We start from the raw sequence: 21,312 nt of genomic DNA, 5'->3' as shown, positions 1-21,312 counted from the left end.
GCATAGATCCATGATACGTCACCTGTCACGATGTCATAAACGTGCTTTGAATAACCGCAGCTGAATTTCTCTGCCACTAATGCCCCGATCTCGCGATATGTCGGGCCCGATACGACGGGCTTGCGATAGCAATCGACGCACAGCATGAGTTGTTTATGGAACAACAACCGATTTTGGATATCCTTCACGAAATTCATCCTGGAAGGATCAACACCCACGTTGGAGCTCGTTCTACTAGCCTCTCACAATGGCTAAGTGTGGTGCCTCAACGCCAAAAGTCGAAGTGTGTTGATTAATGCACTCCTATCTCCATAATCCACTTCGAAAATCATAATAAATCATCGCACGAAAATTTTCTCGAGTTAATTCCAACTATTGGGTGAGACAAAATTTTCAACTCACTGAAAAAAGAACGCAACACATTTTTTTTTTATTGACTCCATTATTTATTGCTTCTGTTAAGTACAATTTACAGTATTAGAAAACTGATTTTAAAATAATATTAATTCAATCGTATCATAAATAAAACAAGATATAAATATCTACAACTAAATTTCTTCTTAAACGAAAACCTCATATGTACCATAAGTATATGCTGAAAAATGCCAAAGTTTTCATTGGAAATATCGAATTACTACTCATCAAATGTAGTTTTGCTAACGCGATAAATATAAAAGGGAAATCTTGTATAATTTAAATGGAATTCAACTAAATGTTTTTGATTGGAGTTTTATCTTTAAGGTTTTAACACGGCTAGAAATGTAGTTTGGGTGGCAAATAATGCAAGTCAAAGTCTTTGTGAAAAAATATTGGAGATGGAGTGCTGTTGGATCCCCAAGAAGTCACACAGGAAAAAAAGAATATGGCTTCCACTGAACTAGGATTTTCCCTTAATATTACACCTAGTATTTTAGAGTTCCCTACAATCATTGTTTTTATTTTTATTTTTGACCAATGAAGTTGCACCATGCGCCGTGCATAATTCAATTGCAAGCTTTGCATTGCTATGCCTAACATTAACACCACTCACCACTCACTCATTATCGACACTCACTATCAGCTACACTGTTACGAGTATGTCAAACGTCGACCACCGAAAATGATCAACAGTCAGACATAAACTAGACGCATCAGGTTGCAAAAACGTCCAACAGCTAAGTAGATATCAGTAAACGGCTACTATTGCCGCACATCAATTGTCAACTTGTTGCTACTGTTCATGACACTGGTGCTGTTGTAAACGCTCTTAGCATTGTCACGGTCATGAGTATATATGTATGCATGTGCATATAGATTGCCACCATAGCCGACACCAACGCTGCCACTAAGTATTCCAAATGACTTTTCCCGTGCTCTGTTTCGCTGGTAGCGATGCTCACAACAGTGCGTCTCTCACATCACCCGCCACCATTGCAAAGCCTACTTACACAGCTGATCTGCGTGTGGTGCGAAGATTCTGTCGGCAAATACTTGGTTGCTTGGCTTGGTATGGCTAGCTGCGCTTACCATGAATTTCTGCTTTTAAGAAAAACGAATTACAACGCAAATCTCATTTATTTGCCGCAACTCGAGGCGTTCGCACCAAATATTTAATCTTAAGCTATCAGTGAATTGAAACGGTTCCGAAGTTAGTGCGCTCTGCACCATCGAGGTGTAATCATTTCACATTGTATCCTCACGTTTTAAACAATTTTACAAAATTAATTGAATTAGTGAAAAGTAACTCGCTAAGTACTAATGTCGCGATAATTGACAGTCAATACATAAAAAAAGAAACGAGATTTCAATTAATTGAAAATAAAAACAAATTGAACATTTATTATTTTATTTTATATAAATAAGCACCTGCGTCATAAATAGTTTCAAGTGAGTGTTAATTACGGCAGCAGTAAAAATACAACGTGATTTAAATAAGATTATCAAAAAGTTATAAGACAAAACGACATAACAATTTTGGCTGTAATAAAGATGTGTTGCGAAAATTAGTCAAATTGAAATACACAGAATTATTGGGACGCTGAACCAATTTACTAAACATTTATGTGTATGAAGAAAGTCGCAATAATCTCTTAGCTCTTATATTCATTCAACTGTTTGTTTTGAAAAAAATGTTTTAAATTTTTTCGTCTTAAAGTTCTTGGAGTTAAGAAAAATACAAAAATTTGTTTGAATATTTTTAAATTTAACTGAATGAAATTATCTATACAACCTCAGTTATAAAAGAGATTGTATGTATTAAAAATCAATTTGAACCTTACAGCTTTATTTGACCCTTATAACTTCTACTTACAGTTGTATACTAGCTAATATTAGTTCACACTTCTCAAAAACAAGTTCGTTGCTTAAATCTTTGGTTTAGTTAACTGCTGAATATGCACGTATGATATTATATTACTATGTACTTACACAAGCAGTACCGCCTAGTGGCCTAAATTGAATTAGTAATCGAAATAAGGCTTGTAAATTGCCACAAATTACCTAATATTTATGTGAAGTGAAAGATGTAAAACTTTTTCCTTAACTACCCGCTTTTCCTTAACTATCGTATGAAAGATAAATTATGAAACATTTTATGAGAATCGGAAAAAGTTTGTTAATAAAGCAGTGTTAACACCAGTGCTCCAACCCTCTTTAACGACATCCATTTTGGTAGCAGTCGGACTCTAGCATTCGCTGCCGCTAAAACTCTAAAACTCTAAAAATCGCCAAAACTCAAAAACGCTAAAAATTGCCGAGCGCTAGGTGATGTTTCTTAAATGTGATTTTGGATCTTTTATCGATAAAAATCTCCAAACAAATATGATTAATTAATTTAAAATTTAATTAATTTTAGTTCAAAAGAAATATTAGATTTTATTTACATTTATAGCTCACGGAATAAAAATTTGTTCTAAAAGAAAAATTAAAAACTGTACCGCAACTCCTTTTTATTTTGCGAGAAAACGAAAAATATTTTATCATATTAATAAGGAGCGTTGGGAAAATCACGGCGTTGTGAAGATATTTGTTTCGTAAGATTCTTTCTTTTATTAAAATAATTTAATTTCGTAGCCTACATTGTTTATAATCACTTCCTAAAGCAAATCTGCGACACAAATTAATGGGAATATTTTTTTTTTTTAATTTTTTAATTTCATATTATAATATTAAGGAAATACATAAAGAAAAAGGGAATAAAGAAATAAAAGGATTTGGAAAAAAAATTGAAAAAAACAAAAGGTACAAAACATTATTTTCCATTTATTTCTACTAACTTATTCCAATAGATACTACAGTCCAAATTTCTCGCTTCCCTGCGCTAGCAAACTTTTGTTCCCGGTGTTATTGTCGAATTAAAAAAAACGCAAAACTAATCACCCTATCGGAAGATTTTTAATTTTTGCAAATGTCGTACGTTAAACAAATTTGGCACTTGTCAACTAAACAGTTGCAGCATATAAACAGGCAAGCATGAAGAGCGTAATGGTCAAAATAAAGATTTCCATCACTCAAAATGATTTTTATTTAGTATTAACTTAAGATTAAGATTAAGATTAATTCTGCGCCACTTTGGGCATACACACATATTTTTGTTTTTTGACACTTTTAATATTGGAATTTGTCATGTTTTTCTATTAATTATTAAGGATTTTTTTAAGAACTGCAATAGGAGGAGGATATATATATTTTATATATGACATTTACGTTCGTTTTGGGTATTTGGCTGAGCTCCTCCTCCTAATTGCGGTGAGTGTCTTGATGTTTTCCGCAAACGGGGCGGCCTACAGTCTTATCCTCACTCTGAACGGTAGACCGTTTTGTAAGAGAAGCTTTTCATGGCAGAAATGTACTCGGAGGTTTGCCATTGCCTACCGCGAAGCAGCCGCTATTAGAAACCACTTTTCCTTCCAATTGGGGCTTTGAATATGTGTCGAATGGTAGTCAATCCTTCTACGGCGGCCGATGTAAATTTTTAACTATGGCAAATATCTTAGAATCGGAATTCTAACGTCATGTAAAAACCAGCTGGTATATATTAACCGACTCATTTTATTGATCGCTAAAATCTATCCAATAGAAATGTTTTTAAGCTAGAACGAAAAATCTTGCTCAAATTTATTTAGAGATTTTTGGCGATGAATCATAGCAATAGCAATTGATGTAATCTGGCTGAAAATGATTTTTCTTGAGAATACTAAATATAAATTATAAACATATTTCATAAAAAGGAACTTAAAAAAAACTTTAAAAACATTGTTACGACATTTACTTAATAATTAGATTTTGTTCTGGGTTACGCCCTTACAAAACAGCATATAATTGTCAATATTTTTTTTATTTCTGTAAAATTTCACTACTGACATATGCTATGATTTAAAAAAACCCATTTTTAATAAGTGGAGATAATTTCACATCTATTTGTTGGAGGCACAGTGCTTTCATGAGACGATTTCTTTACAATATGCATATTCAGTACATCGCCGTAGCCGAAAGGTTTGGTGAGTGAGTACTATCTGGAATTCAGAGAGAACGTAGGTTAAAATCCTGATGAAACACCAAAATTAAGAAAAAATTGTTTCTAATAGCGGTCGACCTCGGCAGGCAATGGCAAACTTCCGAGTGTATTTCTGCCATGAAAAAGCTCCTCATAAAAAATATCTGCCGTTCGGAGTCGGCTTGAAACTGAAGGTCTCTCCATTTGTGGAACAACATCAAGACGCACGCCACCGCAAATAGGAGGAGGAGCTGGGCAAACACTCAAACCGGGGTGACCGCACCAATTATATATATACATATATATATATTAAGTACACAAACATTGAAAAAAAATTATATTGAAAAAGTTTGTACTGAACTTCTACAAAAATTAATTTTTCTGATTTTCACCCTTCGCAACCAGAAAACAGATTTTTTTTTGTTCAATATTAGCTTTATCAATAATTTCTGCGCCGCTCTAACATTTGAATACCACTTTTGTAGAACAATTTATCTTGTTCCTCAAAATTGGCTCTCAGCGATAACCTCTTAATTCGAGTGAAATTTCCTACCGGCGAGCATTTTTTTTATGTCAACTAACTCACGCAACTTCACTTTTCGATCCTTCAAAACGATTTTATGGATTTTTTGATGTTTTCTGGTGTTACCGCCTCATTTGGACGTCCTTGGCGTTTTGTATCATCGGTGTCTCTACGACCACATTTAAAGTCAGCAAACCATCGTTTTATTATTGTTTCTGATAGAACTCAGCCCTCGCTTGAACGGTATTTTTTGATCCATTATTTTGAAAATAACAAAAGTAGCGTCACTCTTAACACAATAACTGAGGAACTAATGAATAGAATATCATGAAGTTTTAACAGCTGTCTTTTTAAGGTTAGTACTAACTGAAAAGAAGGTGAATGCACTAAAAATTAGTGCCTTCTATGTGTTAGGCCCGCGACTTTTCAGCCCATATGTTATATCTCATGTAAGCAGAAGCCATGCGAATTACAAAAATATATTTAAATTTAAAAAGTATTTACAATCAAGGGTTCCAGCAGCTAGTTACTAAGCCCATAAATATCGAAGTTTTTCTTCTTCATTAAAGTTCAAGACTACAAAATTGCATGAATATGAATATGAAACAAATTCGATCGTACATACGATTTTATGAAATATCCTGATATCAGCACCATCTAACAGGTAAAAATACTACTTCTGAGGTGCTTTCCCTCTATCGTTCGAACAAACACCATAATTTGTATACTCTTACATATAAAAATATTATTTCGCCTATAGACACTAGTTTATTGCAGGTTATGTATTTTTTGAAGATTTTCTATTACTCACCTGCAAGAAGCACCTTCACAGAATCAGCTGGATACAAAAGAATTTTCAATCGGCTGTTACATGGACTTATTTGTACCCAGTGAATCCATTAGAAACGCGTATCGTATTTAAACGTTTATAAAATTTCCACATCAGCAGAAGCATATTAAAATTAAGTTGAGCATAAAAATAGTTAATTTTTCCAGTTTGAGCAACAACTAATTACATTAGATACAATTACAACATAGCAACATTTTTTAATAACATAAATGAAAAGATTTTAAAAAATTTGAAGATTCTATCATGTTTTCATATGGTTCTACAGGTTAGGTTAGGTTGGGCTTGGCTGGTCCTGTAGATCGCGCATAGACCAGAAATTGATCCCTTGTGATACCAAGTGTTTGGAGAGTTAAAGATCTTTATACTTTGTTGTATTTCTAATGTTGAAAATGATGCAGAACGTAAGCAGGCTAGGTTAGGTTGGGCTTGGCTGGTCCTGTTGATCGCGCATAGACCAGAAATTGATCCCTTGTGATACCAAGTGTTTGGAGAGTTAAAGATCTTTATATTTTGTTATATTTCTAATGCCGAAAATGATGCAGAACGTAAGCTGTTTACTCGTGATTTGCTAAGTGCAGGGCAGTGACAGAGTAGGTGTTCCAGAGTTCCCCTCGCATTGACTTCGTTACATATTGTGCATGCTACAGTTTGGTCGCGTACGATGGAGTGAGACAGTGTCCCGTCAGTATCCCCACTACAAGTTTACACTCTTTCCTGGGAAGAGAGGAAATATACTTTGTAGACCTGACATTGTGCCTGCGTAGCATGATTTTCGCGATCCTGCTGCTTCATCTGTATCTAGTCGTTCTTCAAGAGAGGTGGTTGTATACCGGCCGTGCTAGCTACAGGAAGATTTACGGCTACTTTGGCTAATATATCCACTTTCTCGTTTCCTTCGATTCCCTTGTATCCTAGAACCCAGTAGATGGTGGCTTTTTTTCAGTTCCTAGTTCGTCCAACCTGTTCCGGTATTGTCGTACGCAGTGTGAGTTTGTCATTACAGCTGATATTGCTTTGATGGCTACTTGGCTGTCGATGTTGAAGTTTATTTGAGAGCTCGGAAGAGTGTTCTCTATGGCTCAGTCTGCTGTTTCGATGCTGAGTAGATCTATAAGTTAGTAGAAAAATATTGGAAAACAAATTAAATACAATTATTTTGTTTTTCCAATATAATTTTCCTTAACTCCAACTCATTCTATTAATCCTTCATGAATTTTATATTATCTCTGTAATGAATTTTCGGAAGTTTGTGGTGTTGCAGTCCGAAAAAATGGTTTGGCATAGTGCACAAAATAATTAATGGATAGTTAAAACACTTAAAAACCGAAGATTTAGTGATAATAAAACCCTTATTTTAACTACCACTAAAAAGTTAGTGCAGTGCAGAATGCCCAATCCTGATGGGGGGCATCTTGATATTGCAACAGTTTTATGCCGACTCCGAACGGCAGATGGATTTTTATGAGAAACTTTTTCAAGACAGAAACACATTCGCAGGCTTGCCAATGCCTGCCGAGAGGCGACCGCTATTATAAAAAACCGTTTCCATCATTTAATGTCTCTCGAACACTGGTACTACCGACTGGTAATCCTGTACCAACCGATTTGACTACAGCAGCCACCTTTACAAAAATTTTTGTTGTAAAATTTGTTTTTTTGTTTGTATTGGGAGAAATTTTATTATAACAGATACAAGCTTTGTAGATAAGTTGATATAAATCTAAATTTGTACCATTTATTTAGACTGCAAAGTACCAGAAATTGTTGTTGAAGGAAGTACAGTGGCTTCTAATGCAGGAAAATATTTCCCATTCTGGAAAACATAAAATAATGTAAAATATGTACATAAGTGCACTCATACAAAATTGGTGCGATCGTAAAATTTTAAATAAAATGAATCAACTCTGCGTCTTTTTTAGTTTTATTAACTAGTCCGCGAACTTTTGCGACAGACCTTTTTATTATTTACATATATTATTATTAAATGTTGATTTCGCTTTCTTATGCCGCAATTTATAGTTGTACTTTTTATCTAGACTCTAAATCAAATGGGTTTCCATAATTTATTCTTATGTTTGCAACTGAAAAAATTAATACGTAAATTGCAGCAATATCTAAGATCTTCACATTTATGTACAAGTAGTAGAACATGGATTCTACGTATAATATAAATAAATTTTCCAACACACTTGACTCAATATTTGCAAAATTTACGCAAGATTAGGAGTACCACAGAATACAACAGATTACAACAGAACTTTACATACATTTACTGGTGTATACGACTGTATACCTTCATACAAACACAAAATTAAAAACAAAAAAGTTTCACAAAAACATGGTAGTAGCACAGCAGAAAAAGAGCACACCCATACTTCAACTCTTGACGTGTATTTATCAATGAATTAATTTGCATAAATTTTTTGAAACCGCCGAGTTGCATAAAGAACAAGAATGGGTACGGTCTACGAAGGCACAATGCCCAAAATCCCAATGACCATAGCGGTCACACGACAGAAGATCTTTGCTTTGCAAACACAAAAGAAACAAAAAAACACAAACAGCAAAGAAATACTTATTTAACATAGAAATGTAAAGCCAATGGCCGCCTTAAGAAGTTGATGTACACTTATACTTGCGTACGTGTGCGTGTGTGTGCTTGTAGTTACGAATTTAGTCGCCAATTAAAGCAGATTTTAATCAATCGTTCAAGTGCTGTTCATTAATCATATAAAGTTTGAGTTTAGCCTAAGGCGATGATATTCGATAGCTGAACTGATACCGATACTGAAGTCTATAGATCACCGAGCGTATGGATTGACGAACGCGTCTGCTTGTTTAACCAACAAAATGGGTGGGGAGCATGCGATGCGAGATATTGCCGGTTTTTTGCACGAGCGTTGACTGTCAGACAAGTGATTACCTCAGGGCGGCAGATTGAAGGAGCTATGCATGGCAATTTTTGCGTGACGAACTGTCGCTATGCCTGAACGCGCACATTAATTACGCAATTTAAACTCAATCAAATTCTGTTAATTATTCTAAATATATAATTATGTAATAATCTGTGTGAATGTGGCTAATTGTTGAAAGATATATGTTTGTCCATAATTTTTTGTTTTTGTGTATTTTTTTTTGGAATATTAATTTCTTTCACATATGCGCCAAATCAACTTTCAATTCACATAACGTAGTTATTATTGTATAATTACACAAAGTACTTAAAGCGAATTGTTCTTTTTATTACTATTTTTGCCATGCCAAATTTCAATATACGCTCTTCCATACAATTTACGTATTCATATAAGTGCCTGTGTGTAAATAACTTACTCTCCGATTGCGCCTGCTTATTAATCATCAATCATCCTTTTTGATTAATGTGTACTCAAATTACTGTCTTCTTCAATCGAGCGTTCATGGACCGTGTTTCACATCGAGTTGACGAAAGATCAGTGGCATTGCTGTTATTTTTAACGCCAACGCTGGAACTACAATTTTGTTGACACCACATCTTCGTTGCCATATTCGGTTAATTGTTTCCTATGTGATTTTCGAGCATTGTTTGCGGACAGGTGAAATGCAGGAGAAAAAAATTTCATCAATCTAATTTCTAATTTCTAATTTCTAATTTCTAAGAAATCTGCTAAGTTGATACGAATTACAATTATATTCAAGCAGCGCATTAAATTTGATGACTTTTCTGCATTGAATAGTAGTCATTTGTAGTTATGGACTCAAAATAATAATTACATCAGTTTATATATTTTAGACCAGTGACCAAAAATTGTATGGTTTCGTAAACAATAAGTTTCGTAGTAAATCTGCTATGTGCTTTTGTATGGTGATAAGTCAGGAAGCTTTGGTGGAGACAATCCGATGCATGAAGTTTAATGGTCCACTAAAGTCTATACCGTTTGTTCGGTTTGAGGCGCACTGTCAATTGTAAGCTTGTCTTGAAGTAAGCGGTTTATTAAGGAAGCATACAACAAAAAAATAAAAATCCCGATTTGGTATGAAGAAAGCAAATAAAAATGTATGAGAAACTATTTTCCAGCATCCCAACCCCTTATGGAAGAATATGGCAATGCGATCAAAGCTTGCTAAAATTTAGCGGCTGATGATTTTTTGTAGCACCAGATTCCCTCAATGTAGCTGTATATTGATCGAAACCAGCTAGAGTGGTCATAGGTATTATCTTATATATTAATTTGTGGAAAAAAATACATTATTTTTGCGTAGAATTTTTTCGCAAATGATTTAAAACTGTTTTATGGTTGATATTTAGCTCCTGGGCGATGCTACGAATAAAGATCCAGTGGCTACGTTGGCTGGGTCATGCCGTCCGAATGGATATAAACGCTCTGGCTTTGAAAGTATTCGATGCGGTACCAGCTGGTAGTAGAAGAGGAAGGATTCCTCTGCTTTGGAAAGATGAGGTGGAGAAGGACTTGGCTTCACTTGGTGTGTCCAATTGGCGCCGGTTAGCACGAGAAAGAAACGACTGGCGCGCTTTGTTAAACTCGGCCAAAATCGCGTGAGCGGTTATCGCGCCAATTAAGAAGAAGAAGTACTTCTGCATACGCTTGATCGAATTTTCAAAAGTTATTCAAAGGCTTCCACATTTTCTTCAGGCGTTGAAAAACGTTGTTCTCGCATTTAAGTGCCAAATCAGGTCTGTAAGGCGGATGACCCATTAATTTTATCTTTCGAATGCAGAAAAATTGTATTTCCTTGATAATACCCAATGCTTCGATAAATAAAATAGGTGATTAATTGTTTTTTTTTCGCGTTAGCGAGTTGAAAATTATCATTGAATTTTCATAGAAAAAAATGTATCTTAAATGTACTTATATATTTACAGATCGATATTATTCAATCTTCTCTTAGAATTTCTCTTCACAAATGTCCAAATATACCAAAAATTAAAAAAAAAACCATATTAACGAAGAATTTTCAGAGGTTTTCAGGGTTACTACAAAAATAGTTAATTTTTTTTTAGTCACCAATTTCTTTTTGTTTTTTTGCCAGAGAACAAATCCACTGCGAATTTTGCTCAATCATTATTATACAGATATCCACTTATCCAAACAGTTCAAACCTTATGGTTATAAGAATATGATGAGTCACTGAACAGTGTCGTCGTTTTTATCACAAAGGCATACTTCATTAGGGCATTGGCATTGTAATTGACACAAGTCTGTCACTCAAATGGTCAAAATGCAAGCAATCTAAACAATATTTTGGTCCTAATTATAACTGAAGTCTTTACTTTAGTTATTTATGTTATTTTAGGACCTCTCAATACCTGGGAGGTACCTTTGTGAGTGGTGGCGATAAATATACTTCTTTCCAAAATATTAACATATGACATTTTTTAAAACTTAATTTAACTAAAAATTTTACATGCACGCTCATTCCAAAAACCAGACCTTTTATAAATAAAAAGAACTTATACGCCATCTTTTGGAAAATTACCGAGTTTGAGAAAGCTACTATTAACTTTTGTATTGCACTTAACAGTTTTTGTGTTGCAGTTTTTTTTTTTTTGACTTTCATTTCAACTTAAGGTCGAGAATAATTTACATAAAGCAGTTTACGGGCAGCGATTATCAAAATCTTGTAAAGTGCAGCATAAGTACATTTTACCTTATTTAAATCAAGGAAGTTTTAATTAAAAAAAATTAGCACTTACCAAACTTACCGCTTACTAAAATGCGATACCAAAACACCTTCATACATTTTTTGGAAAAAATTGAAGAAACGTTCTTAGGCTAATGAAATTGTTTAGTTAAGAAAAATTCTAACTCCCTACTTTATTTCCTTTAGACCTATAGTAAAAATATTTTAATACATATTTTAATTTACGCAAAATTTTTTTTAGAAAATGGTTCTAAAGTACTCCGGTGTTTCATTTTTCTATAGCTAGAAGACGGAAGAAGAACGAGGGAACAAAGGAAAGAACTTTGTTCATGTGGACACAAATCTCAATCAGTAATATCAAATCAATGAAATTTTTCTGATTTATGTCGCTTTTGTTTTGAATAAAATTTTCGTTTCGCACAAAGTTATAATGAATTTTTGAGGGCGAGCTAATGTGAGAAGGCGAAGCAGCCGAGGAGGATATTTGGTTGTGCGCTAGGTTTGGACCTGCCGCATAAATATTCTTTTCCAATAAAAAAGTAGGCAAAGCCACGGCTGAGAATTCTCTACCCTGATGACGACCACGGTAAACGAATTAAGTACAAGAGAAAGAAGGGGAGGCCTTCGTTGAAAGATCATTTGTCACAAAATGTGATATGAGCTGGTAATTTCGATTTCTAAAAATTCCCTTGTTTTAAATGGAGTGTATTATTATACACTACTTTGCGGTAGCCGTATCCGAATGGGTTGGTGCGTGACTACCATTCGGAATTCAGAGAGAAAGTAGGTTCGAATCTTCGTGGAACACCAAAATGAAGAAAAAGTTTTTTTCTTTCTGCCATAAAAAAGCTCCCTATAAAAAATATCTGCCGTTCGGAGTCGGCTTGAAACTGTAGGTCCCTCCATTTGTGGAACAACATCAAGATGTATGCCACAAATAGGAAAATGAGCTCGGCCAGACACCCGAAAAGGGTGTTAGCGTCAATTATATGTATATATAATAACTACTTTGTAAATAAACTCTAAAGATACATACATACTAAATTAAATTTTTTTTTCATAAATTTCAGCATGTTTTCCCAACATAGCCAATTATCACCGAATAGTCACTTTGCTGCCATCGTCATGATTCCTGCTATTATCAACACATTGATCTTCACACTACCAAGCACACTTGCTAGTGCTTATGGGTTCAATCCCACAAATATGCTCTCAATGGATGCAGCACAACATCAGCAGCAACACCCATACGAGTATCAGCAACGTAAACCGACATCAGAGCTGGCTTCCAAAGTTCTCTTCCACAGTCCATCGTTGGCAAACATCTACAAAGACATGATTGTCTCATCAAAGCCACTGCATTTACGCAAACATGGTAACAGTCCGAAAGCGAAGAAAACGAAGAAGGACTCCAAAATCTATTATATTCCTATACCGCCAATGCCATATCGTTATATACCCGGTGTAGGATTGGACTACCAGCCGATGAAAATTAAACCCATACTGCAGGAGGTACCATTAGCACTAAGTAGCATGACACCAAGCAGCATGGCTGGTTTGAATCAATTAGCTCATGTGAGTAGTGGCAATGCAGGTGGATCAAAAATCAGCTCGAATCAGCACACATCATTGAATCAGATGAGCGAAAATAATCACATACCTGTTGGTAAAGAGAGCGCTCTCCATGGGAGTGCGAGTAAAAATGAAATTGATGTATCGGCAAGTAGACCGACAACAGGGAATGTAGCTGGGGAAAGTAAAGTTTATCGCATGCATCGCGGTGATTATTATTTCAATGGGCGGCCATTTAGACTGCAGGTGGCGCATGCGCAACCAAAGAATCAATTAACGCCACTTAATCTTAAGTCCAAACTTTATTTCAATAAGAAAATTATTTATTAAATTATTAAAGCTAACAAATTAAGAAAACAAATTAAAATAATAATTCTTTTGTATTTTTATTTTGCGAATTGGTCTAGAAGGTGAGAAAGAGTTATTCGAATTTATTTTTATTTCAAGTATGCACAAACACCTTTACTCTGTTTTAAAGTTATTTACAGATACATGGCAATAGTAATTTTTAAACAAATACACACGACCTTGAACTGAAAATCTTATAGTTCTGTTCGCTGCTGCATTACATGCAAGAAAGAATATTTTTCTTGGCATTTCTCAATAATTAAAGTTTAATTACTTCCCATTTAGCAACAACCATATTTCCAAAGCTAATTTTTTTATTAGATGCCGGCGGAACAATGAAACCAATTACTAACGCACGTCACACTTGTAATATAAAATAAGCATAAACAAGATTTTGACTTTGATAAATGGAGTTTGTGTAACTGCCGAAAGATGCATATACATATGTACATATACGAGATGTAGCTATCACATTTGTTAAAGGGGCTGGCGCTTGTATAGAAGAAGTGCACATGCACCAAATCCCAGTGAGCACCAGCTGTTAAGCGTGAAGTCTTCTCTTTCGTTACCTATCGTCAGAGTTGTATTTTTTTCGGAAAAATATTCGATGTATATGTATGGCACCACTTTGTGACGAATTTGACAGAATCGGCTATTTTAAGTGACGTCAGCACAGAGTCCGAACTAAAATGCCGAATAAAAGGTGTTACAATGATGTAACTTAAAGGTTTTTGAAAAGAGAATTTAGTGTCAAATATCACACCAAGATCAATAATTTCACTTCGATTGGTAGAACCACCATTTCAATTTATTTCTTATTTAAATTAAAATTTAAACATATTTCTTTTACACCAAGCAACGACGTTATCGAAATCAGATTGAAGATTTATAGAGTCCGCTGTACTTGCAATCACCGAGTATATCTTTAACTCATCTCATCATTACTGTACAGGCATCTATGAACTGTCTCCGTTGAAGGGATATGTTGAACATTAATTAAAGTTAAGATTTTATTAAAGTCTCCAGTTGCCGAACTCCATCATCAGCATCAGAAATCATTAAGGTTAATACTAACAGAGGAGTTGTTGGTTAAGTGACACACATTAACAAATCCGAGTCTATTTGGAAATTTGAGCGGAAGAAATCGGCAAAAAGATTGACTGCGTCTAGAGAAGAATATGATTGATTTTTATTATGGGGTTAGGGGTAGTCAGAATTTTCAAAAAATTGGATTTTTTTTTTTTGGAATTTTCTTAAATTATAATGTCTTAAAAATATTGTGTGAAAATTTGAAGTTAACCCGACAAATACTTCTCGAGCTATTGAACAATTAACAAAGGGCGCTCGGGCCCTCCGGAGCGTTTGAGAGCAAGTAGCTAGCAGCAGCTGCAAGCAACCGATAGCAAAACTTTAAATGCGCTTTTCTCAAAACTATGTTTTTTGAACTCGTGACCACTGTAACTTAAAAACCGCTTTGTAGATTTCAATAAAATTTATACTACTTTTGAAAAACATAAAAAACTCGTGCCTGATCGAAGGATTTTTTTTTATTTTCGATATTTTTTAAACAATTTATTGTTGGTTTTTTTCTCGAACACAAGAATATCTACTAGTCAAAACTAATTTCTTTTGTGCGATTGATGTTAAATGAATCTCCAAGGGCTTGTGATGCTCACCGCAAGGGACTTCTGGAGAAACGGGCTCCACACAAACAGCGATAACATTTACAATTATTAATATTATTTTGAAATTTTGCTAAAGTCAAGTCAAAACATGATGTATTAATGCTACGTTTTTATTTTTGTAAAAGAAAGCAATTGACTAGGAAAAAAAATTGTTGAATACCATCATTTTTTCAGCCCTCTGGCTACCCCCAACCCCTTATAATATGTAAAATACTTGCGCATTCCCTGGATTCAATATATCGCCAGAGGGAACTAAGATTTAATTTTATGTCCAATTCGATCTTAAGAATAGAATTTCATTTTGAATTCCTATCCAAAGATTTAAGCTCCCTAGAAAACTCCAAATATTTATCTTTATGAGTGATGGAGTGTAATAACTTAAACTTTTTGAAATATTTATTTCTCAAAATCAATTTTTTAGTATATACTAGCCTTTCTTCTTTCTTCAACAGGTATATTATTTTTACAGATATCATTTATCTTAAGCTTAAAACTATCATAACAATTGGCAACTTCAACCCCAGTAAATAAGTAAAATAAATGAAGGATAGTGGTACATGGTGCAGACCAGTTTAAGTTTTTAGGGTCTATGGAGTGTTCAAATACTTCAAAAAAATACTTCCCGGGAAATTTCAGTAAGGTTCTTCTCAGGCAAAAGTAGTATATAATAACGGTACATGAGTATGTGAATAATGATCATTTGTTTCCCATTTCGTCGCACAGTGTTATTGTGGACAGCGATGCCATAATCGGACTTTCTTCACATCGCCAATTAGCTTAAAAGTAAACAAAGAAAAATAAATTGCATAAGTTAGCATTAAAATGGTCGTATATCATGCATCGCTGTTCATCTGCATGTACTGCATATATAATAATGTATATACGAGTATACGCATGAATGCACGGAGAGTTGGTCGCAAGAAGAATACTTAAGAGAAAGTTCTTTGCCATAGCGGAATCAGGGTATTTAAACAATATGCATTTTCACTTAGCAAAATAAACTGCTGGTAGAAATTCTGAGCTAAATGTTGCTGATCTTAGCAAAGCACAGTGAGTATTAAAATTATACATAACAATAATCTTTAAGCTAAAATACAAATTAATTACAGCATATCTATTATTGTCGGCAATAATCTGAGTAAGTAGTTTATTCTCTCATTTCAGAGATTATACTGAGCGTTATCAATTCAGGCCCGATTTTGTTCTCTATGTTTTGTAGCCAAAGGTTAGGAAATGATTGCAGATTTCACTTTCGCTTACAGCAAAAAGACCTGGAACCAAACCATACGTTTTCGATGTAAAATCGGTCGCTGAATCCAGAAATCTATATGTCCCATATAAATCGAGATTTTTCGTATTTTGGCAAACAAAAAACTATTTTTTTAAGTTTGTACATATTTTGAAAACATTTAATTTAAATTAAGTAAGAACGAAAGATTGCGAATTCCATTATCTTTAATTTTATATATCACTTGTTTTGATCGGTTAACGGTTTCTCCAAAAATTAAAAATGTTGTAAGATCTACTTTTTTCTTTAATCCGAAACCGTTATTTGGCGATATTACGAAAACTACATGACAGAAAAAAAGTTATGTATAATCTCTGACTCAGTGACCTTTTACATAGGAATCTGATGGCCTGGTTCTTGAGAGCAAAATAAATCATTAATTATAATTTTTTGTTTATTTAATATGAGGCAGGATTCCGATGTGTTTTTGCCCGCTGAACATTATCCTGGGATCCAAAAATGCGTTTCATGTCAGAATTTCGAGACAATAGGTAATTGAGCTTTACGACGACATAGACATAGCGCAGCGAATAAAGATCCAGCGGCTACGTAGGATGGGTCATGTTGTCCGGATGGATAAAAACGCTCCGGCTCTGAAAGTATTCGATGTGGTACCAGCTGGTGGTAGCAGAGGAAGAGGAAGGCCTCTTTTGTATTGGAAGGATCAGGTGGAGAAAGACCTCGCTTCACGCTATGCCAGGCGAAATCCTTATTGGCAAGGGGCTACAAAAATAGGCTTAGGCTCATAACCCTCCCTAAGGATAAACTGAAAATGCTCACTAGCATTTCCACAGACGATTGCAGATTGCGGACCACAGAGCTGCACAGTATTGGAATTTGGTCCACTGACTCTTGGCGTTTCTGCGCCAATCCCCAGAGACTCCAATATACTTTCTCCTTGGATGTAGCGCTATTGCGCAGAGAGGGTTGAGATATCTCGACCAATTCCAGTCAGAAGAAAGGCACATTAGTGGCTCAGTCCATCCTAGCTCTATCATAAGTTTCAGATGAGTTACTCTGATAAGTAGAGGGTACAAAAGACCTTAAAGTCGAAGTGTGAACCTCAAATTATATCTAATCTAATCTAATAAGCAGCCGGCTAATCACCTACCCTGTCAGAAATAAAATAGATTAACGTTACCAACGCAAGACAAATGTCTTGTCGAGTCCCTATGCTCCCGAGAGGAGTGAAAAAGGGAAAAAGACGACGGTTTACTGACAACAGTTTAACGTGACAACGTCTTAAGAAAATAATGATGGAATAGTTGCATTTTTCAAAAGAAAATTTTAACTTTATTTGTTTGATAGATATTTTGTATGGATATAGAGAAGGGGGTAAATGGAATTGATCAAGTTACATTTACACAAACGTCAACAATTACGAAACATTTATCAAATTCATGAAAGATATGTTCAATTTCGATTGTGCATCGGACGTTAATAAGTCAACAACACTAAGAGGCAACATCATAGATTTTACTTTTTCAAGACACATTACACTCGAAACACTCCCTTTCATTTCCTACTTTTCCTATCATCGTCCTATTCTCAAAAGAGAAATCGTTCATTACCATGCACACAGGAAGAAAGCATATGCAAATACAAATATGTGAATTTATATACATATGCGCATATACATACATATATATGTCACTCAAGTAGGAGAGAGCCAGATGTCGAGCGTTGCCGAACGCGGGGGCCGATTGTGCCTGTTTGTCGTTCGTTCCGCGCTCTCGTTTGCAGTTCAAGCAAGGTAACGACGCATTTTTTGGTGCGTGCAGCCGGCTACATCGAATTATAAGACGTTATCACGTCAAAAAAACGTGTTTTCTTTGTTAGGCCCGGGACTTTTAGCCCATGTGGTATGTATTAGCTTATGCGTAAGCAGTCACCACTATTTACCCAAAACAAGATAATTTTGTGCACACAAATACTAAAATTTGTGTAGACTTACGGTGCTAGATATGGTGTTGTTTCAGGCCAAGCAATATTCAACTAATTCAAAGATTTCAGAATAAAGTGCTAAAATGTGCCATTTGTGATCCTTGGTATATCAGTGATTCAGTTCCAGACACTCATAGAGAGACCCCGAATAAACACATAAACACAGAGGCTGACACAAATAAATGGAGAAGTCTTAAGCGCAATTTAAAAAAGAACTCGTTTATATCATATATGTGCATAATAAAGTATTAGTAATAAAGTAAATAGTATCCCAATACTAATTTATTTTATACAAACTCACTACAAATTTCTCGATAGTTTTAAATATTTTGTATTTAGTGGAATTTAACAAAAGCTAATTAAACAAACAAAAAAATGTATTAACCTTTTAACACTTTGATCTTCATGCTTACACTGGGCTTCGAACCCTGCTCCTACCGATTAGTAGTCATGCTCAACCCCACTCCTCTATAGTGACCGTCATTAAAGAAAATTAAAATTAGAAATAATAAAGCAAATTCTAGTGAAAGTAAGAAATCCGGTCGAAACCACTTAAGTGGCATAAAACATTCTCCACTTTAAATACAAATGGCATATTTGTGCATGGCATACACATCCATACATACCTACAGCGGGAACATAACAAGAATACAACATTTCTTGGCCTAGTAAATGATTAAAGTCTACAACAATTGATTTAGTTTTTGTCTTGTAGTTATTGCAAGCGAGTTTATATTAACAAAATTACTTTCTAAGCATTTTCTTTGTTCACACTTAAGCGTTGTCCAATAATTTTATAATACTCGTAATAATCTTTACAATCAAACTTGGCCATTGCTTTTGCTAGAAATTGCTTTGTAAAAAAATCAAAATCAAATCATCAAGCTATCAAGTGAAAGCAAATAACGTTCCGCGATCATTTCTCATTTTTAGGATAAATCAATAATTTACTAAATAAGTTAGGTACAACAAAAAAACACATTTGGATTGGTTTTTTTAAACTGGGGGCAATTATACAAAAAAGAAAATAAATAATGAGTTGGATTTCTTAATCAATGAAAAATGTTTCTGCAACGATAGTTATTTAATTATCTGCAGCTAATCAGTTAATTGGAAGGCACATTTTTAGATTAGACGAATTTAATTAATGAGTATTCATTCACTCTTTTTGCAAAAGGTGTTAAAATAATGCGGCACATAATGCGTGCAAATATCAACGAAATAAAAATTATGAATTTCAAAACAATACATTTTTTAAGAGGTTGTGCGAGGACGCATGGGGTGGGTTTTGGCAAAAAGACAATACATAAAGAATATTTATTACCTTATTACCTCTTCCATACACCTCTGTTTTTGAAATCAGGAAAGTTGAAACATTTTACTCAAAGCTTGTTGTGAGAGCAACGGATATTGATGCGGATCAGTGCAGAACGGTACGCATAAGGTTTTTGATATGAAAAGAGTTGAGAGCGATATGTCACGAGAGTGCTGAATTTTTTAGAATGAAATGCTATTGAAGTGGTCTGTTTTGAATGAAATCTAATTGAAGATAGCCTTAACGGGGACGGGACAGGAGTGCGACATTAAATCAAACTATTAATCATCGAATTGACGCTTCGCAGATGAGCAAAAACCAAAAAAAAACTTAAGATAAAATAAAGTCCATCCAAAATTACACTTTTGAAGGTGTCTTTTTGAATGTCGTCATGTAGTCTACTTCAAATGCCTCCCGTCGGGCCAAACTATGTGTTAGGAGTTACAATAGTCTAAACATTGCAAAAATACTATTCCTCAAGTTCAGTCTGCATCTGACATGAACCGTGTGACTTTTTTCGGGTCTCAGGATTGAATTAATCACTTCGTGTAAAAGTTTTGAAACGATTATTTTATTGAAGGAGAATTCGACGGCAGTTCTCTAGTCGGTCTATGAAAGGTCTTTTGTATGTACGTTGGAAGAATAAATACAATAAATATGTATCAATGAACAACTGAACCGGTTCCATTTTATTGGCAAATTCCAATTTCTTTGCTAAATGTGTACACTTCCTATATCAGATACAATAGCTCAAAAAGTGACTCCAGACCCAGTCCTAACTATATAAATGAAGAGGTGTCTACTTGGCCTTCAAATCAATCCATCTTATTTAAATTGCATCCGACTGTATCTAAGAGAATTTGGAATTGTTTTGTTCACAATGGCAAAGCATGCCTTATCTTTGTTCCTAAGTAGAAGTTATCTGGTCACTCAAAGATAGGAAAATAAGTTTAAATAAAAGCACAATAATGAAAGATATCAAAATAATTCTGGCTTATTTAGGGGTAAATAGGCCATCGAATATTTGCGGTGTTAGTTCGGCAATCGAGTATTGAATGTTTACCTCGAGCTCACCCAAAATGGTAGACTTATTAGCGTAGACCTAGAACTTGACATAGAACGAAATGGAATAGAAAAAGCCGCGCCAATTGATAAACGCTCGCTGTGGCCTGATCCAGTCGTCAAATTTCTCCTTCACAACTTCGAACGTTATGTCGCATGTATGACACATAGTGTTGTCTTTTTGAAACCGCAGTCTATACCAGGGACCGATGGGGATGGTAATTGTAATGATAATGGTTTTTGAATTTCAAAATATTAATCCAACAGTTGCCTTTAAATAGTCGCGTTTTAATTTTGTTGAATGTTGGTATGGCGTGAGTCACATCACAATATTAAGTACTAAATTTCTGTAAATAACTCAAAATACTAAGGAGCTTCAAGAATAAGTTTTATAAAGAACAAAAGCATTCTAATGATGCTGAACCATTTTACAGAGGTAAATACAACAAACTCAATAAATCTTTTTACCGAAATTAGATTCGTAATCTAGAGAGCAATATTAAATGTAATCCGAAGTCCTTTTGAGTTACATAAAATTTAAGAAAAACTGCTCAAATATACCTGCATCTATTCGTCTTAAAGGGGTCTCAACTAAGTCCATCTCTGATGCA

The 21,312-nt window shown here is 34.6% G+C and overlaps 1 protein-coding gene across 1 annotated transcript; it reads left to right on the top strand.

Annotated features, from left to right (window-relative positions):
• Window positions 1–1,504: 1,504 nt before the first annotated feature.
• LOC128858631 (uncharacterized) lies at window positions 1,505–13,395 on the top strand. Its single transcript, XM_054095058.1, has 2 exons — window positions 1,505–1,866; window positions 12,558–13,395. The coding sequence occupies exon 2, from the start codon at window positions 12,559–12,561 to the stop codon at window positions 13,387–13,389; it is 831 nt and encodes a 276-aa protein (XP_053951033.1). The 5' UTR covers window positions 1,505–1,866; window position 12,558; the 3' UTR covers window positions 13,390–13,395.
• The last annotated feature ends 7,917 nt before the right edge of the window (window positions 13,396–21,312 follow it).

The sequence above is a fragment of the Anastrepha ludens genome, chromosome 2 (genome assembly GCF_028408465.1).
Source record: "Anastrepha ludens isolate Willacy chromosome 2, idAnaLude1.1, whole genome shotgun sequence".
NCBI lineage: Eukaryota > Metazoa > Arthropoda > Insecta > Diptera > Tephritidae > Anastrepha > Anastrepha ludens.
This window is presented reverse-complemented; position numbering and strand designations above follow the sequence as displayed.

Bases quoted from the DNA above. Each gene is read 5' to 3' on its own strand.
- LOC128858631 (XM_054095058.1), top strand. From the start codon at position 12,559: ATGTTTTCCCAACATAGCCAATTATCACCGAATAGTCACTTTGCTGCC.